Raw genomic sequence first — 17,616 nt, 5'->3', positions numbered from 1 at the left:
CCCCGCAGCCGTCGACCCACAGTCCATGTATATCGAAGGTACTAGACTTAACAGCAATATACCGGGTTAGTCTTTGGGCCGCTGAAAGGGAATTATGGAGACGTAAGGAGGTTGAACTTTGTCCCCGACTCTGAGGATCTAGGAGTCTGAAGAAAGGATCAATACTTGTGGTTACATGTGTCCTGGACAACAGGCGAAGGTTCTTCATGCAAATCCCGTTGATTCTGAAAGCAGCCAAGAAGGTGCTTCTACACGGCAAGAACCCAAAATAAATCAACTGAATTTGCGTAGCCGCCCTCTTGTCACCGGCGATAAGGCCACGCCCTGCTGGCAGTCATGAGTCTCAGTCTTGTGTTAGCGGTCCTGGGCCAACTCCGGCGTGGTAAAGTTCTAGAAAGGGCGAAAGGGCGTCGTCGTGCTGGGTTCCACATCCAGAGTCAACATAGGCGAAAAATCGTGCTAGAGTACCCGGAAAAAGAGTGGCATAGTGCTAGGCAACCGTTTTTTAGGTGGCACTCTTCCACAAGGTGCATACGGCTCTCGGATGTCGCGTAGGCTTGGAATGAGGGACCAAGCAAGTGTCCCTGATGGGGTTGCCCGCAAAAAGAAGCGCCATCAATACGACCCTTTCTTGGTTCGAAACCGCGAGCATTCAAACTTCCGTCGTTACTCCCAACAAGTTGGCTTATACCTACTGCTCTTTTGCTTTGACACTACTTTTACATAAAGAAATCCCAGGATCCTAGCCTCGGGCCTTCTTCGTTACTTGCACTTCCTGGATCACTTCTCGCCTCCAATTGCTGCCTAACAATAGATGAAAGCTACTTTTGCGTCGTTGCGACAGAACCTCTCGATAATTCACCGATACGTCGTAAATGGATGTGATCCGTATTTTCGTATGTGCTCTCGTTTTGGCGCGTAATATTACCTAGTATGACTCTTTTCTTAGCATTTTGCTGAAATTCACTCATGTGAGCTCTCCCTCGGGGCATATTTTCGCTCCCCATCTGGGTTGCCTTCATTTCACCGACTCCCTGTCCCCATATGCTACATTATAGGAAATTGACGGCCCCTTGTTACTACCTTTACTTCATTTCTTACTTCATTGAACTTCTCGTACCTCGGGAGCAGCACTATAAAATGTGCCCGCAGCTATGTTGGAAGTTTTCACGTCTCTTGAAGACTTCTTCCCCTCTCTCCCATCCTCTCTCAGCTTGACCGTCCCCCAATAATGGGCTTCAAACACACTCTTTTCTTATGTATCGCGTGCTTTGCAGTGGTAACTGTCAATGCAACCGCTGTGATGCGCCGTCCCGACAAATACAAGGATTCTCCTTCCACCACCGGCAACCAAACGACTCCAGAGGCCCGCGACCTTGAGGAACGTAACAAAGGAAAGGCGTCTGTCGCGTACTTTACCAACTGGGGTATATACGGCGCCGATTTTCGTCAGTGTCCTGTCTTTGGCATATGCATTGCTCTAACACAACCAACAGAACCTCAAGATATTGTCACTGACACTTTGAGTCGTATGGGTGTTCCATTTTCTCTTTTTACAGTTGACGTATCGTAGCGTTTAGACATTCTCTACTCGTTTGCTGATGTAGACCCCTGGTCTGGAGTTATAAGGCTTACTGATTCGTGGGCTGATGAAGAGGTACACAAACTTTCTGTATCCGATTCTACAAAAGGATTAACACGTCTCTTTAGAAACATTACGACGGAGACAGCTGGACCGAAAGTGGGACGAATTTGTACGGCTGTCTCAAGCAGCTGTACCTCATCAAGCTTGCCAACCGGAAAATTAAAGTCCTCCTTTCCATTGGCGGCTGGACTTATTCTCAGGCCGGTCATTTCGCCTTCGTTACATCCGAATCCAGCCGGGCCACATTTGTCTCCAATGCCGTCACTCTCATCGAGGACTACGGTTTCGATGGAATGCAAGTCTCTTTTTCTATTCCGGCTCTCCCTGCATTAACCTAGGCCTTAGTGACCTTGATTTTGAATACCCATCCAATGCCGATGAAGGACAAGGTTTTGCCGACCTTATCACGGAACTTCGTACCGCTTTTGACAATCTTACCAACTCTAAAGGCGATAGCACTCCGTACCAGCTATCCGCAGCTGTGGCTGCTGGGTCCAATAACTATGCCAATCTCGTCGTACCCCAGATGAATGCTGCCCTGACATACTGGAATCTCATGTCCTACGACTATTCCGGTGAATGGTTGGACTACTCCGACAACCAAGCCAATCTTTACGGTGGTGAGCGCACAGGTGTCAACACCGATGCCGCTGTGCAACACTACATTTCGGCTGGCGCGGATGCCTGGAAGATCAACATGGGTATTCCTCTCTATGGACGTGCCTTCGAGAATACCGACGGTCTGGGAGCATCTTACAGTGGTGTACGCTTCCGAGACTATTTTCTGATTGCCGTTTGATTTTGACATCTATTTTCAGGTCGGCTCCGGAACCATCGAAGCTGGGGTGTATTCATACAATGTTCTTCCTAGTATGTGCCTATTTCTTGTATCTTCACATACCCGTTTGACGCTATTCACGCACAGTCGGCAATGCCCAAGTCTTCGAAAATACGGGTGATATCAGTAGCTACTCGTATGACTGGTCTTGCCGGGAGCTCGTCTCGTACGATACACCCAACATCGTCGCGCTCAAGGCAAAGTATATCAACGACTGTGGACTTGCTGGTTCTATGTTCTGGGAGGTAAGTTAATTTTGACGGGTTTATCGTAGAAGTCTAGGCTGACTCGACTTAGCTGTCAACCGATAAAGTCGGCTCCGACTCCCTTGTTGGCGCGGCCGCCGGTGTCCTGGGCACCCTTGACAAGACCAAGAATCACATCAGCTATCCTAATAGCAAGTGGGATAATATCAGAAGCAACATGGGCCAGTGGTAGACTTATGGCACTTATATTATCTTAATTATATACCGACCAGGCAGGATACCATATTTTACTTTCCTTCGTTAGAGACCCAACCGTATGGACTTTATAACAGCCGAATACGTATTGGGCACTTCATCCTCTGTTGTTGATCTTCGAGGGTGTGGTGGAATGTTTTCAGTATGTAGTTGACAGTTGCGTAGGACTTATTCTCGGTCGTCTGCTTTACAAAGCTGAAGCAACAAGTATTGTTCATTGATTGACACATTTGATAGAAACTTATCTTTCATCCTGTGATATTGAGCATGATCCACGTTTGACGTATTATGTCCACCGATGCTATTCCTTGTAGTCGGGTTCTCGGGTCATGACTTATAGCTTGAAGCTTCATCGACAGGACCGCAAATGCACGTAGCGCTCTACTAACCAGACGACGTGGTGCTTAGCAAGAATTAGTTTTATGCAAGGTAGCTCAGCGTGCAAACATTTCATAAATTCATAAAAAAGATCTTCTCATATGAAATGATGTTATAGTTTTCGCTCCAACTATACAAGTCAAGTCGTTCATTTTGAGGTCATAGCTGCAAGGTATTTTGCCACTTCCTTCTCAACATCATACAGATGAGTTGGATTCAACCACAGCATAACGCGAAGTGGCAGATGACCTGCGACGATAAAGTTAGACTCCAAAGACGAAACGAAGTGTGAGAAGAGCATACAAAGAATCCAGAGCACTAAATCCCTGACTACCGCCTTAAACCGACTAATCTCACGCTTCCCATCCGTCTGGCGTCTTTCCAATCTAAGGATCCTTCCCACACGGGGAATCCTCATCTCCTCGTATGCCTTGGCAACTTTGGGAAGTGACTCTGGGTCGGATAGGTAATGGCGGAGGAGCAGGCCAAGCATTTGAGCGTCTTCAAATGCCAGAGACGCGCCATGCCCAGAATAGGGTGAGGCCACATGAGCTGCATCGCCCACGAGAATGATCCTGGCAGAGCCCGTTGAAGGTCCCAGGGCCGTGCCATGAAGGGACGTCCAGTACGGTAAGGGTAGAATTTCATAGCGAGGTAAGACGAGCCATCTCGTGAAACGTGAATCCACGTCAGTGGGTTGCGACGCAGCGTCGATGATCTGACGGAATGCGCCGGTGTAAGGGGATCTCCACGAACCATGTTTCTGCATGAGGATGGCACGTAGGTCTTCGGAAGGCAGATCACGAGTTGGAGGCGTATCGGTCGCGTACGTAGACCAGAACATTACTTGCTGTTCGTCGACAGGGGTATCTGCAGGCAGAGAAAGAGCGTAACCAAAGAATCCATTGCGGCTGAATGTCATAGCCGCCTGGTCGGCTTTTATGCTCCTTTGGAGGGCGGGAGTGAGTGACGCGAAGGGTGCGAAACCGCCAATGCCGGTAAGGCCGCTAAATATACATTTAGGGAAAGTACGATAAATTATTCAAGGAAGAGACGTACTCGTATTGTGCTTGGTAGACCTCTTTGCCAAAGAGCGCCTGTCTGCATACACTCTTGACGCCATCAGCACCGATGACGAGGTCACATGTTTCTTCCGTGCCGTCTTTGAAGACAACTTGGGCAGCGTCTGCTCTCTCTTTCACCTCCACTACTTTTCTTCCCCACTTTGTTATGCCGGCCGGGATTCCCAGCAGCAGACCTTCGTGCACTGAGGCCCTAGGGAGCAAAATCCTATCATCTAGACCTCCAAGCTGGCCTAGCGTGGTTCCGTTCTGATTTCGGATAGCAAAGTAAGGGCAGATGTTGCCGCGTGCCCTCAGGTACAGTACGGAAGCTGGGGAGATGGCGTTGAGAGCACGAAGGCCGTTAGGGATGATGCCAATGCCGCCACCAATCCTGGACGTTGTTGTATTCGGACTTGGATAGGACTCGTAAACCTTGACAGAGACGTTCGAGGGAAGGTATGTCTGCAGAGCGTGGTAGGTAGCGAGGCCGCTAATACCACCGCCAACAATAATGACCTTCATCGTTGTATTGAAGTAGCAATAGTAGCGATGATAGCACCGGTAAGTGGTCTTTATCAAGGGAGTAGCCAGTATTTTCTGCCACACCGTTGTTGACAAACAACGCAACACCGTAGACACCGTAGAATCTATGCCACCGTGAACATCACATTGGTTTTCTGAACCAAGCATAGCCCTGAGTTGCATAACTTTGTAGGAACTCGATACAAATAGGATGATAGCCACCTATGGCCTAGTACGTATTTGCTATTCCTGTGCGCTTCCATATATGTGAGATGGCGACCATCCCCAATAAAGATGAAACAGAAGCGGGAGAAGGGGACGCCAATAGCACATGTGGAAGTACTTCGCAAGACATCTCAGCAAGAGTAAAAGAGGTCCAAAACATTGCAAATAATCGACGAAAGGCACAGAAAGACGTTGGTTAAAAGCAGCTGGAAACACGCGTAACCTGTGTCGGCGAACCTGACGAGGCTGAAGCTCACCACAGTCAGAAAACGCGGTGGGTACGGTAAGAGAAGCGACAGAGCATCCCTAGCCCCAGCAAAACATCGTACAGTGTGGTACCGCCAATCGGGGGATGTAATGCTTGGCTAGGCCATGGCGAGCTTGTTTTCGACCGCGTCATGATCCAAAGCGGGGCCAACGGAATAATGAAGTGTTTCGAACGGTCTTAGCTAGAATGGCTCAAAGATGACTCGCGAAGATTCCTAGTGTTCTTGACCAATTGCCCGGTATGGACAAGTAAAGGAGTCCTCGTGGAGAATAGTTGGACAACTTGGAGATGGAAATTCTGCATGGTCCCGTATGTATAATGCTAGCTTTGGCTGGGGAGTTGTCGATAGAGGTGAAGGATTCCAGGATATCTGGGGCTATGAGATTCAAAGGAAGAGAGCTTCTCGAAGAAGGAAACGATAAGACGTGTCGGCCTCTGACGTAGCTCCAATATGGCTGCACGACATGCATACAATCAGGCCAACCATAAAGATCACTAGACAATGAACACACCATTCCCTAGCGATGTCTCTTCAACCAAAACCTTTTTTCTTGGCCACAGAAAGAGGCATGACCCGGCTTTCTAGCAAACATTGGGGGAACACGAGGCCTTGTGCCCTTCTCTAAATGTCATAGAATTACTAGAGTCCACCGCAGTAGAGGCATTCACATTTGACGACAGATCCGCAGGCGATGCGGGCATTCGACGCGACTTTTACAACGGGTACAACTGTGCATCATGAGATAACCATGATACGTTGATTTTAGGCGTTCAATACAGCGCGACGAAGATAGATGTATGCGCACTATTCACTCGTATCGTAACCATAGACCCTGTAACGAGGATGGCATGGCGCCCTTTGCAGATCGTTTGCTTAAAGGATGGATCCCTTTCACCGCCGTTAGATTCAGAACAAAGAGCATCCTAACAAGACTCACGATTTCAAGGTCGTCTTTGCGCCTACAATCTTCATGGAACACACATAGTCATGGGACAGATCGCTGGTAGTGGCTCTCTTTTACTTTTTTCTGGTGACTGAGACGAGATACCATTGAGATACACACTAACCTGATACAGAGAATTGAGACGCTGGATAATGTCGTTTGACTTGGTGATGGTGGCAAATGGGGAAGAACGATCGGGAGACCCGGACCGAGTTTCCGTGTTGGTATTAAAAACATCGGCAGCTGGTATCTCATCAGAATCAAAAAACGACTACTATCGACATGTCTACGATTCGCTCGTCAATTACCTCGTAACTGTCGATCATCGTTTGGTCTTTAGAGTTGATAGAGTCGACACTGTATCACTAACCTTAAGTAGATTCGTCGACAAAGATATACAGCAGATAGTGGTAGACGAGCCGATCTGCTTAGTCGCTGGTGCTCGCCGATTCCTGAAGCAAAGCAAGTCCGTCTCGGATGTGGATTTCTACCTGTCTTCGGAGGCACGATTCCAAAATCGTTTCTCCACAACAAGCCTTATGGCTCTGTGCCTTGCTCATGTCTTTTCCGAACCTCGTTCTCTGGCTGATCTCTTTGTCTTTCCGGGGACGAAGCCGGAATGGGCTGCGCAAACGGCTGTCCGCGTTTCTTTCTCGGATGGTCTGAACGTGGAGCCGTTCTATTATACTCCTAGTACATTTAAATGCCTGGCGCACGTCTCCGAGAGTAGGGAAGATACCTTGGCTTGGCTGAAGCACGAGTACAAGACTGTATTCTGCATTTCCTCGGTTGGCTCTTCCGCCCCTGTTCTGCTTTTTGCATTGAAGCTCGCGGATGGGAGTCTTATCTGGGTATTCCTGAGCGTAAGCTTGGACGGAACCGCTGAGGAACCCCTTGCAGAGTCGGAAGTTTGCGACATACTTGCGAGTTTGCAGCCCGAACGTGTGCTGTGTGAAAATGTAAGTACCCAGTATATCAGTTGAACGTTCCCTCATATTGCAGTCCCAGGAGATTGAGCCATTGCAGGGTGTACAGAAGTTACGGACCCCTTCCGAGTTAGATATACCTCCGGGTGGTAGCGATGTGAGTGTGTCGTGCTCATAACAGAATTCTGTTTGACACATTGCATTGCTTAAGACTAATAACGAAAAGACGGACACTAATGAAGCGGGACCAACTGTAGAACGTTTGTTTCCTCTCGATCCTATTGCTCCTGCGCCGAAAGCGGCTACCCTTGGCCTTCCAAACGACATCCAAGAGCTTCTTGATGCCCTCCCTAGTCGCCGTGTCGATGTAGGCAAACATAGCATCCTGCGTGTTCTTGCATCCCTCCGTGCAGACCCTCAGCTTGACCGAGTTGTCGATACAGCATCTCCGGACCCGTCGCTCGCTTCACTGAACGTCCAGTATGTTCAAAGTATCACGGAAAAGGTCTCTTCGAAGGATATTTTAGAGGATGTTGTAGCAAACGCTGCCACCCCGAGTAAATATACGACTGTGAAGAGGAAAAACAGTGTTGATGGTCCTATAATCAAGCGGCAACGGTTAGTGCCATTTCTTTTGTGAAGCGGGTTGGGATTTTGTTGACGGAAGTATTTCAGCATTTTCAACCCTCGACGCGTGGCCTGAGGGTTTGATATTTATTGGAGATATTGATATAGTTACGCGGTATCTGTTAGTGTGTATATTCTACGAAGACATAGGTTTGACGTCAATGCGAGCAGAGGAATGGCGTGTTGGGTACCAAGTTTGGGAAACCTATGAGAACATTACTCGGTTATGGACACATATATTCGATCATCGCCCGACGCTAGAGGTTAACGGATATGTATCCAATGTCCTGACGCATCACACCCGTATACTAGTAGGATACATACTCTATATACAAATCCAGCCCGTCAGCAAAGGTCTCGGTGCTTATTTGCATAGCAGTTTCACATCAAAAGATGTGATTGCGATACACAGATGCGCTGTTTCGAAGGTCCACAGTAGGCGTTATCGGGGGGAGGATAAACGCTGACAATCAGTTTGCGGGGATGCTTAAGATACAGATCATGATGGTATCCAAATCAAAAGATTCCGGCGAGTTGCATATGAGTCCAAAGTGACACCGAAAATTGTAAGAGTCGTCCGATCTTGAAAGAATTACGGCCTTTGAGAGTTCTATCCGGTGAAAGGGAGGCAAGAGACTAGAATGTCTGCCCTGTCAGTTCCCAAGCAGTTAGGCATCGCCGAGTCTTGAGAGGAACCTTCAAAACAAGCTCAAACGCGAACCTAGACAAGAATAGCGAAGGATGTGATCCGGGCATTAGGTCTATTGTTAGGTACCTGTTTGACTTCCTTGCATTCCATCGCTGTTGGATATCGAACTCAGCTAGGAGCGTTGTACGCCATTTATCAGCTCATGTGTCGTATCCATCATGATTCATGATGTCGAGAGTACCGATGTATCACCCAGAAATGAGAACGAGTGTACATAGGATATTATCCTTAGAGCATTCGTAGTGGTGGATCGTCATGCGTCGAGCTTCGCAGTCGATGAGCAGCCAGACATGTGCCGAGATCAGGACCGTAGGTGTGGCATCGGGTCTCGGCCCGCCGTAACAGAAATGATGACATCACGGCAAGCACCTTCCCACGTGGCAGGAAAAATATCCTTGAACTTCGGCAACAGCTTGCTGCTTAATTCCCTCTGCCCACAGTTCCCAGCTGTCTATTTGATTTCCTATACCTTCCTTTTTCCCTCCGACGATACCCTGTACGCTCCTTTACTTAATATTATTAATCGCTGTCCAAGGTCATCGTCGAGCTCATGGATGGGGCGCAATTGGCGCGGTGGACGCGATTTGCAGGCAAGGGAGGAATTGGAAAGTGCACGGCAGTGAGAGACTGTATTGCAGAAAGCGGGGATGATTTAATGTTTCTCAAGGTATGTTGTTGATGTCTTCTCGCAGGCAACAGTTTCTGATATCTGGGCACGATATCCTTCTCACAGGACGACCCAATTATTGTTCTCATGCAACTACCCTCACCCGACGAAGGATGGTTCCTTGGCTACTGTGAAGGCGTCGTTGGGCGATTCAATGGCGCAGACGTTCAGTTCGAGAAGGGAAAACCATTGAAGAAACCAGTCCTTGCAAAACGAGGGAGCAGTCGACTTAGCTCGCTGGATGTCCTGGACACGCCCAAAAGCCCGCTCTTCTCAAAAGCAACATTCATTGAAGAGGAGAAGATCCCGGAGGTCGAGGATAAGGTCGATGACAGTTTCACCACGGTCATGACTGCACCTGATACGACCCCCGACGCTGTTGAAGACAGCCGTCCGCTCTCTGACGGCGACAGCGCGGCTGTTTCGCCGCCAGAATCAATGTCTGGGTCGTCAACAGTACGCGAGTCGACCACATTTAGCATGGCAGAGACAGCAGTGGACAGGGAATCGGCTGGGATGAATATTGGGTTTGCATTGCTGCAGGGGTCCGACGAAGAGGATGACAGCAGCGTGTACAGCGACGAAGACACGCTTCCCACAACGGAGACAGGCAAACAGATTACGGAAGAGACGTCGGAAGAGATTGCGCTTGAAACTGTGGCGATAAAGTCTGAGACGACGGCGACGACGACGGCAACAACGACGGCAGAAGAAGAGAAAGAGGAGTCGGAGAAGGAAGAGCAAGAGAACGACGAGGAGGATCCATCAAAATCGCCGAGTCTGTCGGTGTGGGATATTTACGACGACTACCGCTATTCTAGAGCGACGATGCACCAGTCGTTGTCGACGTCTTCCATGCATTCCACGAACGGCCCTTCGCAGTCATTGCCATCCCCCTTGCTCCACACCAGATTTAGTAATTCTTCCCCGACGGCCTCGCCAACATCATCAACATTCCCGCCCGACAGTTCTCCTGTTCCCTCTACGCCTTCACTGCCGCCACCATCACCCCTCGCGCCATCTCTTCCTCCAGAAGTAACGTCCCCGCCGTCAACGCCGCCTCTGGTGGTGAGAAAACGGATCCATCCATCTGCTTCGGATGGACCACGAGAATCTCTCTTTCTTCCTCACCCAAACGCGCCTCGCGCGCCCTCGACGGCCCCAGTGGAGCCTCCAACAACCAACAATCTCATCCCAACACTTAAACACGTTCTCACGTTACCGCACGGTGCCACGATCTACGGCAGAACATTAGGTGATCTCTCCAGTGCATATGGACCTGTGGGAATTACCTTCACCGTCGACCCTCCCCCACCGCCCCCTCCTCCACCGATATTCGCACCTCGAACCAGCAGCCCTTTGAGGACAACAAGCAGTGTCTCGGCTTTACGCGAATCTCCTTCACCACTGCCGCGACCGTCCAATGGGCCGCCTGCACCGCGCCCAAGAAGCAGAAGTTTTTCGGATTTGCATGCTGTAGCAGTGCAACAGATAACACCGTCACCAACACGTGCGCGGACAGCATCGGCAGCTCCACTAATCGTGACGACAATAACATCATCTCCGCCGTCCCGTCTTCGTTCAAACTCAGTGGCTCCGAAGCCCACCCTAAGGCTTTCACTCGAGTCCCCGCCTTCTCCGGCACCTTCCTCACCTACCACTACCTCTGCATCTCATTCTCTTTCTTTGCTCACCAAAATTCCCGAATCAAATTCCGAGCTGTTACCGCCTCCAACGAATGAATCTCCACTTACTGCATCATCTCCAGCATCCCTCTCTGCCTTCCCAATGCCTCCAAGGGGAAATTCACCTGCTTCTCTGTCTTCCTTCCCTCTTCCGCCGACATTACCACCGCCATCTATCACACCTACCACATCTCCGCCGCGTAAACTCTCCCTTCCAAATCTCCGCGCACGTACTGTCTCACACCGTGCTGCTACACTTCAAGCTCAACGGCCTCCGTCGTTTCAGTCTAGACCTAGCGTTTCAGAGAGTATACGGCCGTCTCTCGACACTGGCTCGATCAAATCCCAGTCAAGCGGGCAGCAGATCCAAGTCAAGAGCACCGAATTCGAACTTGTAGCACCATCCCCAATATCCACATCTCCCTCGTCCTCAAGTCCGTCTTCGCCATTTCCTCCAACAAGACCAATGCCTGTAGAAAGGCAAAAGTCGGCACAAGAAAAGCAATTGGATCGTGATCGCGAGACCAAGTTCCTCGCTATACTGTCCACGCCGAAATCGAAGCAAAAGAAGCTACGAAAACTAGTTATGGAAGGAGGTGGTATACCGATGAGCGTGCGGTGGCCGGTCTGGATGGAGTTGGTCGGAAGAGAGAAAGATAGCAAGGAACAGCCCAGTTCGAATGGTAAGATCTCCGTCATAGAGACGTAGCATTATTCTTATCAAGACCCACTTAGGTGCCGTGGGAGGTGGCATACTTACCTCCGGTCCTCGCGGAAAGTCTCAAGCAGCACTAACTGCTCTCCTTGCATCCGAAACTTCCAACGCATCTTCTCCAGCTGAAAAGCTCGCACGGGCATATCGTAGGATGTGTCCTGACGTGGTTGGGAGTGACGAGCTACCCTCGATTCTCGCGTTCCTACTCACCCTAGCACCTGAACAAGACGCGTTTTGGATATTCTGCTGCGTGATGGACTCGTCGTTACGCGGGTACTTTACGGCAGACGAGCAGGCGCTAGAGATTGATGGTGAACTGTTCGCACGGGCGCTGGGCAAGGCAGATGGTCAACTTGCGCATCATCTCCTCACGAAGCTGGGGATACCCGCTGGGAAGCTCATACGCGAGGCTGGAGTGAGGAAGGGGTTCGTCGGTGTCATCCGTGACTCTGACGGCGATGAAGAGGAGCTTCGGCGAGTATGGGACGCGTGGGTATGTGATGGCCTGCCGACGGTGATAAAAACTCTCTTGACGATTGTGACCCTCCTTGGAGCAAAATTGATGAGCTGTAAGACCGATAGCGAGGCAAAAGACCTTCTCAGACGGGGCGTGTGTGTTGGGAGAGGTGAAATTGAACGGATCGGACGGGAGCGGGGGTGGAAGGTCCCAGAGGATGAGGTATGCGGGTCTATCATCTTGTCCTTTTGGTTTCAGACTCTAACGTGGCGTCACGGCTACAGATCCGTCGAGAACGTGCACGGATGACCCGTGTTTTGCTTGAGGCTCGAGGGAAGGGCCGAGGAAAGGCCCATGTAGGACTTGCTGGGGGGCGAGGAAGAGGGATATCGTTACCTGTAAGATGAACGAACTAGGTATTTGTATGTTATTCCGTATCGTGGCGTCGTTTCGAAGGAGGCGACAGGGTTCGTTGCGAAGGTAAATATGGGGAAAGTAAAGAGGGTGTTGTCGTCATTAGGGCTGGGTTTTTTTAAAATGCTTGCTTTTTTAGTTACTTATTTTATCTAGGATTTTCATACGTGTATAGACTAACATGCTTTTTGGGACTTTTTTTTTCTGGTGTCTGGGAGTGAGTAGTATGAGGTAGTGTACCCCGGTGGGTGGCTTCTGACACCGAAGCGGTTGCTATCATTCCGGCTGTGTTCGAATGGGTTTATTTGGAGGCGGGCTGTGGCTACGTAGTTGAGACGGATGATCGTCGGGAGCCACGTGGATACTTCCAATATCACAGAAGACGACAAAAACAGAAATGAAAAAGTTAAATTTTACCTGAGTACATATCTAAACGCCTAAATGTCTAGCGGTTCCGAAGTGCTGAGCGTTGAAAGTTAACATCGAACGCGATATACCCGCAGTACTAGGGTTGTGCAGTGAGATCTCGAGATACGAAATGACGAAATGCATGAATGTTGGTGTACTTAAGAAGGAACTCGAGACAGCGCTACCGTTAACGTTGGTATATTGGTAGTGAGAGCATCGGATACCGCCGTAGATACAGTTTTGGTCCGCATGGACTGAGAGATCGAAAACCCTTCCTTGTCAAATATCGATATCTTGCCGGAATGAATCTGGCTTTCTTTGAGCTGGAAGGTGAAATTATAATTGCAATGGTTGTCGTCTGTTGAGTACGATATTGGCTTGGGGCGGTCGAGCCTGGAAGCGTAAAGCTGGTACTGTAAGAACAGATACGCACCTTTGGCATTTGTACTACCTTAGAGCCCGTGGTCCACGAGATGTAAAATTGGGTATAGAGCAGATATATAGTTAGGTCGACCTCTAAGATACTCGTCAATAGCAGGGATCAAAAGTTTTTGCGACTGCTAAAACCGACTTGATACTGGTAAGACGAAGAGTGTAATAAAGACCGAAGACTACGCAGATAGTGAGATCCCTGAATTACGCATGTAATAGTACACGATACTGAAGGGAAATAAATATACGTCAGACTTATTGTATTGGCTCAAAAATCGCGTAGGCGCACCACCAAATCCATTCCTCCGACCACCTCCAGCAGCTGAGAAATTTGAACCTATGTATTCCAGAACAACGCTGTTTATCATCATCATATCAACGAGTCCAGCTTGGCGAGGACATCCAGCACGGCCGCGACGAGCTCAAACGTGGTATCTTCCCCCTCTCCCGACGGTCCCCCAGCCTCACGCTTAACTTGACTAACCAAGCCAATCACAGCTTCTCTTCCATCACTCCTGCTGCCCTCGGCGATTCTGTTCCTCCTCCTAGAGCTATTCGCGTTCCCCAGCCCACTCTCTGATCCGAACGGCCAGACACTAAACTCTGCAAGTATCTCGTCGCATCGCTGGAACGCACTCTCGCGCTCCTCATACCCAAGCCTGCCGAAAGCATTGTCGAGCACGCTGGCAGTGTAAGCCGCGCAAACGAGACAAACGGCGCGCGCTGTGCGCTCCTTGACAGCCTCTTCCTTCCCTAGGGCTTCTGGAGGTACAGTCGACGTGGTGGCGGTAAGGAGAGAAACGACACGGGTGATGATGGATTCCTTCGTGCGCACGTCAGCAACTGGGTGAGTTGCCATGTCAAACAGGAGAAAATTGCGTTTCTCAGTGCGAAGGACACCCTTATCGACAAGGCCCTTGGCAAGGCGCTCTCGGACTTGCTTGAGCTGGAAGCCGATTTTTAGGACGTTCCACGTCTCGCCTGTATGAAGATATAATGATGTGTACTTGATGGTCATTACGGGACGCACCAGATAATAGATCAATCCAGCTGCCAACACTCAGCCTTTCAACAGATTCTTGGGTTTTCATCATTCTCAGCGTCTCGTCGAGAATGGTCTCCCCCGTGAGCTTATCACTTCGAACCTCGACTAGGCGCTCTGCAAGGGGCAAGTGCCGACGGTTCGGGTCATTGACAAGCAGTATCCGCCGTCGAAGGGCCAGTTCGAGCAGTATACAACCGCGAAGGGCATACGAAATGTTGTCGTTCCAAAAAGAGAGGTAACCCTGCTTGTCCTTGATGCCCAGCAACAGCACCTCTTCCATCAACGTCAGTTTGGGCTGCTGTTCAGAATCTGCACTCGCGAGATCTCGTGGGTCGTATGCGATCCTGGTGCCGCCTTCGAATGCTGAGCCTGCGTGTCCGCCGCCATTTGCATTGGTATTTGAAAGTGTGCTGCCGCCGCCGACGCTATTGGTCGAGGACGGAGTGGGGGAGGAGAGCGACGTTGACGACGAGGATGTTGCTACTCGTCGTCTCGACAGGCCTGATGCCATGAGATTTTAGAGGAAAAGGTAAAACAAGGTGTCTTGAGCGAAAGGAGGCTGAAGCGCAGCCTCCGCGGCAGTTCATCATGGTCACGGGACAACACTTTGATCCTTCTGGCCAAGTTGCGCCCAAAAATTCGGCCTCGTACGCCACTCAATATATTCTTTGCAGTCCCAGTTTTATCGGATCTTTCCATGTACTTTGAGGCTGTACATACAGGCGCTTAACAGTCCAGACTCTACAGCGGCTTTCAACAGCCTCTCAGGATTGGTAGTCGTACTACAATACCAAGCTGGCAAGGCGCTACACCATCGCTCGTATCAAACCTGCGAGATGAAAACAACATTGCAACTGTGGCGGTTCCGAAATGATCGATTGTCGGCCTGGGTGAAGGGCTCTCTTCTCTAAACGAGAACTTGAAGTCAGTAAGTAGATGGAATGGCCCGAAGAAATGGCGAAACAACTCACTATGACGCACAGACCGCGTCAATGGATTGAATAGCTCATTCTCAACCCGTTCGGAAACCAATTCCACTCATCGAAACGGCTTTATGCACCGGTGCCTAGCGGGATTTACCGACATGAGCAGAAGCAATGATGCTAATCTCTGTCCTCGAACATGCAACGCTGTCTTCATTTCCCTGAAAATCACGAAATCGACACTCTTGGAAGCCATCCGCGAGCGACATTTTTTGCCGTAAGTCTCTATTAAATATCAAGGAGTAGAGAATCTGAATGTTCACTTCAACTTCATGGCACCGGTCAAAGTCGACGCAGACGCAGAGTCCAGTATCTCCCTCTTCTCTCTCCTACTTTCAGGGCGGGGATCGGCTCTTTCCATCGTCGCGTGCGCGATTTATTTTTCCGATTCTGAGTATATCCATGTCTGCCTCCGATGAGTCCAAATGCTCTCGTCCAACGACTTCGGGGAACCGTCGAAGAGACTATCGCCCTCTTCCGGGAGCACGGTCGCTTACTACTAGTAAATGTCGCGGATATCAACATCCAGTTAATACGGTATATATCGGAAAATCATACTCGCTGAGCACTCATCGATATATATAATTCATAGCTTGGAAGCAGATACGTGCGCACCGCTATCAACGAAAAATCAACGCACTGAAGAGCAAAATGGAGGTACGACTTTACGGCATGGAGATGCACCATTTTCTTGACAGGAAAACTTGTTTACTAGATTGTGATTATCCAGGATCGGGAAGGGAAGTTGCGCGACGTGGTGGCGTGCAGGCGGAGTGGCCTGAGCATGGATCACAGCGAAGGAGAAGCTCCAAGGCTCCTTTGCCGTCAGTGCTCCGGCTGCAGTGAATATCAGGTGTAAGTAAGCCAAGCTGCCTAACTGTTCTCAATTGAATTCATAATCGATCAGCAGGGAATAACGCACGGCAAATCATCTTGCGGACTGATCCTTTGAGTACGGATAGTATTGACTCGCACCGCGTTTCGTTGAGCCTTTGTCGCTAGTGCCTAAAAGATCCCTAGATTGAGATTAGTGTATATGAGATTAGTGTATATCGTATCCTTCTTCGTAATCGTACCGTCGATAATTCAGAATTCACGTAGAAACCTAGGTTCGTAGTAGTTATCCTCTTTCTGCATGCATATAGAAATCTCAGTCGATAGGAAACATTGCCGCATGCCAATACGCATCGTATACAACATCGAGAGTGCTCCTAGTCAGTTTCTGAGCTTGTACCTCATGGCCACTTATTTCAGGTGCAAGCCCCAACGCCGCCGGCGCCAACGTCAAGAATACGGTGACACGCGAAGCAGTGGGGATAACGGGGAAGCTATCGCAGAGAACCATGAATTCGGTTTATGCCAAAGCGCCAGTAATAGCCCCACCAGAGTTTCAAGGGTGACTGGAGGGGAACGAGGAAAATCGGTAATCACCGAGTCTTACTTGACCTATTGACTGGACGCCGATCGATACCGGGACAGCCACCAGTGCGAACTTTGTTTTATAAAAGTGACTAAATGCCAACAAGGGCTATATAGAGCACGTAATTCCGTCGAGAGCTGGTGATATCGAATCCTGATTCCTCAGTATAAAAGGGACCGAGAATCAAACTGGCAAGTTCAACAGCAGGGCTATCCTTAGATTTGGTTCAGATTTTCTCTTCGTAATGGCCTCCGATATGGCCTCTAACATTCAGAGGGAGCTGTTTCGTGGCGCTTTACATAGGACCGGAGATAGGGGATCAACATGAGTCCAAATGCTCTCATCCAACAACTCTGGGAAGCCCACGCGCTATTAAAAGTCGCTTCTCCCTATCAGACGATGAGTGCGTCCTCGACGGTCCAGGTCCTGGGCACACGATGCGTAAGAGACATGGGGTGCATCGGAGCGATGTGTACGAGAGACATTTGATGGGGACCAGGATGAACCATAAAGGATGTCGGTAGAAATGGGGCGGCATTGATATGGGTCCTGGTTGGTGCAGGTGTTGCCGAGGATCTTGGGGAGAAGACAACTTTGAAGCAGCTTCCAAAGGATGAATTATAGAGTCTGATCATCAAGAATCCTGCCGACGTTGAACTCGAGCGCCAGAACATATCGAGAACCATTTGGTTGGCACGCGTGAACACTTATGCCCACTGCTAAGAGCAGGCGGAGCTCGTGGTGGCTTCTAAGGCAGCGAAAACAGCGTTGACTGACTATTTG

At 49.6% G+C, this 17,616-nt stretch overlaps 7 protein-coding genes across 7 annotated transcripts; 4 read left to right on the top strand and 3 right to left on the bottom strand.

Annotated features, from left to right (window-relative positions):
- Positions 1-1,231: 1,231 nt before the first annotated feature.
- Positions 1,232-2,921, top strand: EV420DRAFT_1618510 (glycoside hydrolase family 18 protein; the record flags this gene model as incomplete). Its single annotated transcript, XM_060475350.1, has 8 exons — positions 1,232-1,448; positions 1,497-1,529; positions 1,581-1,657; positions 1,711-1,927; positions 1,984-2,408; positions 2,464-2,515; positions 2,571-2,728; positions 2,781-2,921. 8 exons carry the CDS (start codon positions 1,232-1,234, stop codon positions 2,919-2,921), a joined length of 1,320 nt encoding a protein of 439 aa, XP_060335896.1.
- A 549-nt stretch (positions 2,922-3,470) lies between these two features.
- Positions 3,471-4,908, bottom strand: EV420DRAFT_1638341 (uncharacterized protein; the record flags this gene model as incomplete). Its single annotated transcript, XM_060476818.1, has 3 exons — positions 3,471-3,571; positions 3,626-4,329; positions 4,382-4,908. 3 exons carry the CDS (start codon positions 4,906-4,908, stop codon positions 3,471-3,473), a joined length of 1,332 nt encoding a protein of 443 aa, XP_060335895.1.
- A 1,700-nt stretch (positions 4,909-6,608) lies between these two features.
- EV420DRAFT_1063105 (uncharacterized protein) lies at positions 6,609-7,889 on the bottom strand. Its single transcript, XM_060465585.1, has 2 exons — positions 7,346-7,889; positions 6,609-7,292 (listed from the first exon to the last, which is right to left on the bottom strand). The coding sequence occupies exons 1-2, from the start codon at positions 7,472-7,474 to the stop codon at positions 6,774-6,776; spliced, it is 648 nt and encodes a 215-aa protein (XP_060335894.1). The 5' UTR covers positions 7,475-7,889; the 3' UTR covers positions 6,609-6,773.
- Positions 7,890-9,157: 1,268 nt separating this feature from the next.
- EV420DRAFT_1235215 (uncharacterized protein) lies at positions 9,158-9,499 on the top strand (the record flags this gene model as incomplete). The annotated part of the gene is made up of 2 exons (XM_060466576.1): positions 9,158-9,274; positions 9,341-9,499. Coding segments are annotated over 2 exons (276 nt in total), but the record flags the coding sequence as incomplete, so codon positions are not given.
- A 2,326-nt stretch (positions 9,500-11,825) lies between these two features.
- EV420DRAFT_1263425 (uncharacterized protein) lies at positions 11,826-12,440 on the top strand (the record flags this gene model as incomplete). Its single annotated transcript, XM_060467169.1, has 1 exon — positions 11,826-12,440. The coding sequence occupies one exon, from the start codon at positions 11,826-11,828 to the stop codon at positions 12,438-12,440; it is 615 nt and encodes a 204-aa protein (XP_060335892.1).
- A 1,104-nt stretch (positions 12,441-13,544) lies between these two features.
- Positions 13,545-15,003, bottom strand: EV420DRAFT_1062937 (Golgi phosphoprotein 3). Its single transcript, XM_060465584.1, has 3 exons — positions 14,416-15,003; positions 13,675-14,366; positions 13,545-13,613 (listed from the first exon to the last, which is right to left on the bottom strand). The coding sequence occupies exons 1-2, from the start codon at positions 14,939-14,941 to the stop codon at positions 13,756-13,758; spliced, it is 1,137 nt and encodes a 378-aa protein (XP_060335891.1). The 5' UTR covers positions 14,942-15,003; the 3' UTR covers positions 13,545-13,613; positions 13,675-13,755.
- Positions 15,004-15,828: 825 nt separating this feature from the next.
- EV420DRAFT_1476161 (uncharacterized protein) lies at positions 15,829-17,161 on the top strand (the record flags this gene model as incomplete). The annotated part of the gene is made up of 7 exons (XM_060469320.1): positions 15,829-15,950; positions 16,006-16,070; positions 16,144-16,237; positions 16,515-16,522; positions 16,559-16,627; positions 16,668-16,809; positions 16,999-17,161. The coding sequence occupies 7 exons, from the start codon at positions 15,829-15,831 to the stop codon at positions 17,159-17,161; spliced, it is 663 nt and encodes a 220-aa protein (XP_060335890.1).
- Between the last annotated feature and the right edge of the window lie 455 nt (positions 17,162-17,616).

The sequence above is a fragment of the Desarmillaria tabescens genome (assembly GCF_030435595.1).
Source record: "Desarmillaria tabescens strain CCBAS 213 chromosome Unknown EV420scaffold_6, whole genome shotgun sequence".
Classification (NCBI taxonomy): Eukaryota; Fungi; Basidiomycota; class Agaricomycetes; order Agaricales; family Physalacriaceae; genus Desarmillaria; species Desarmillaria tabescens.
This window is presented reverse-complemented; position numbering and strand designations above follow the sequence as displayed.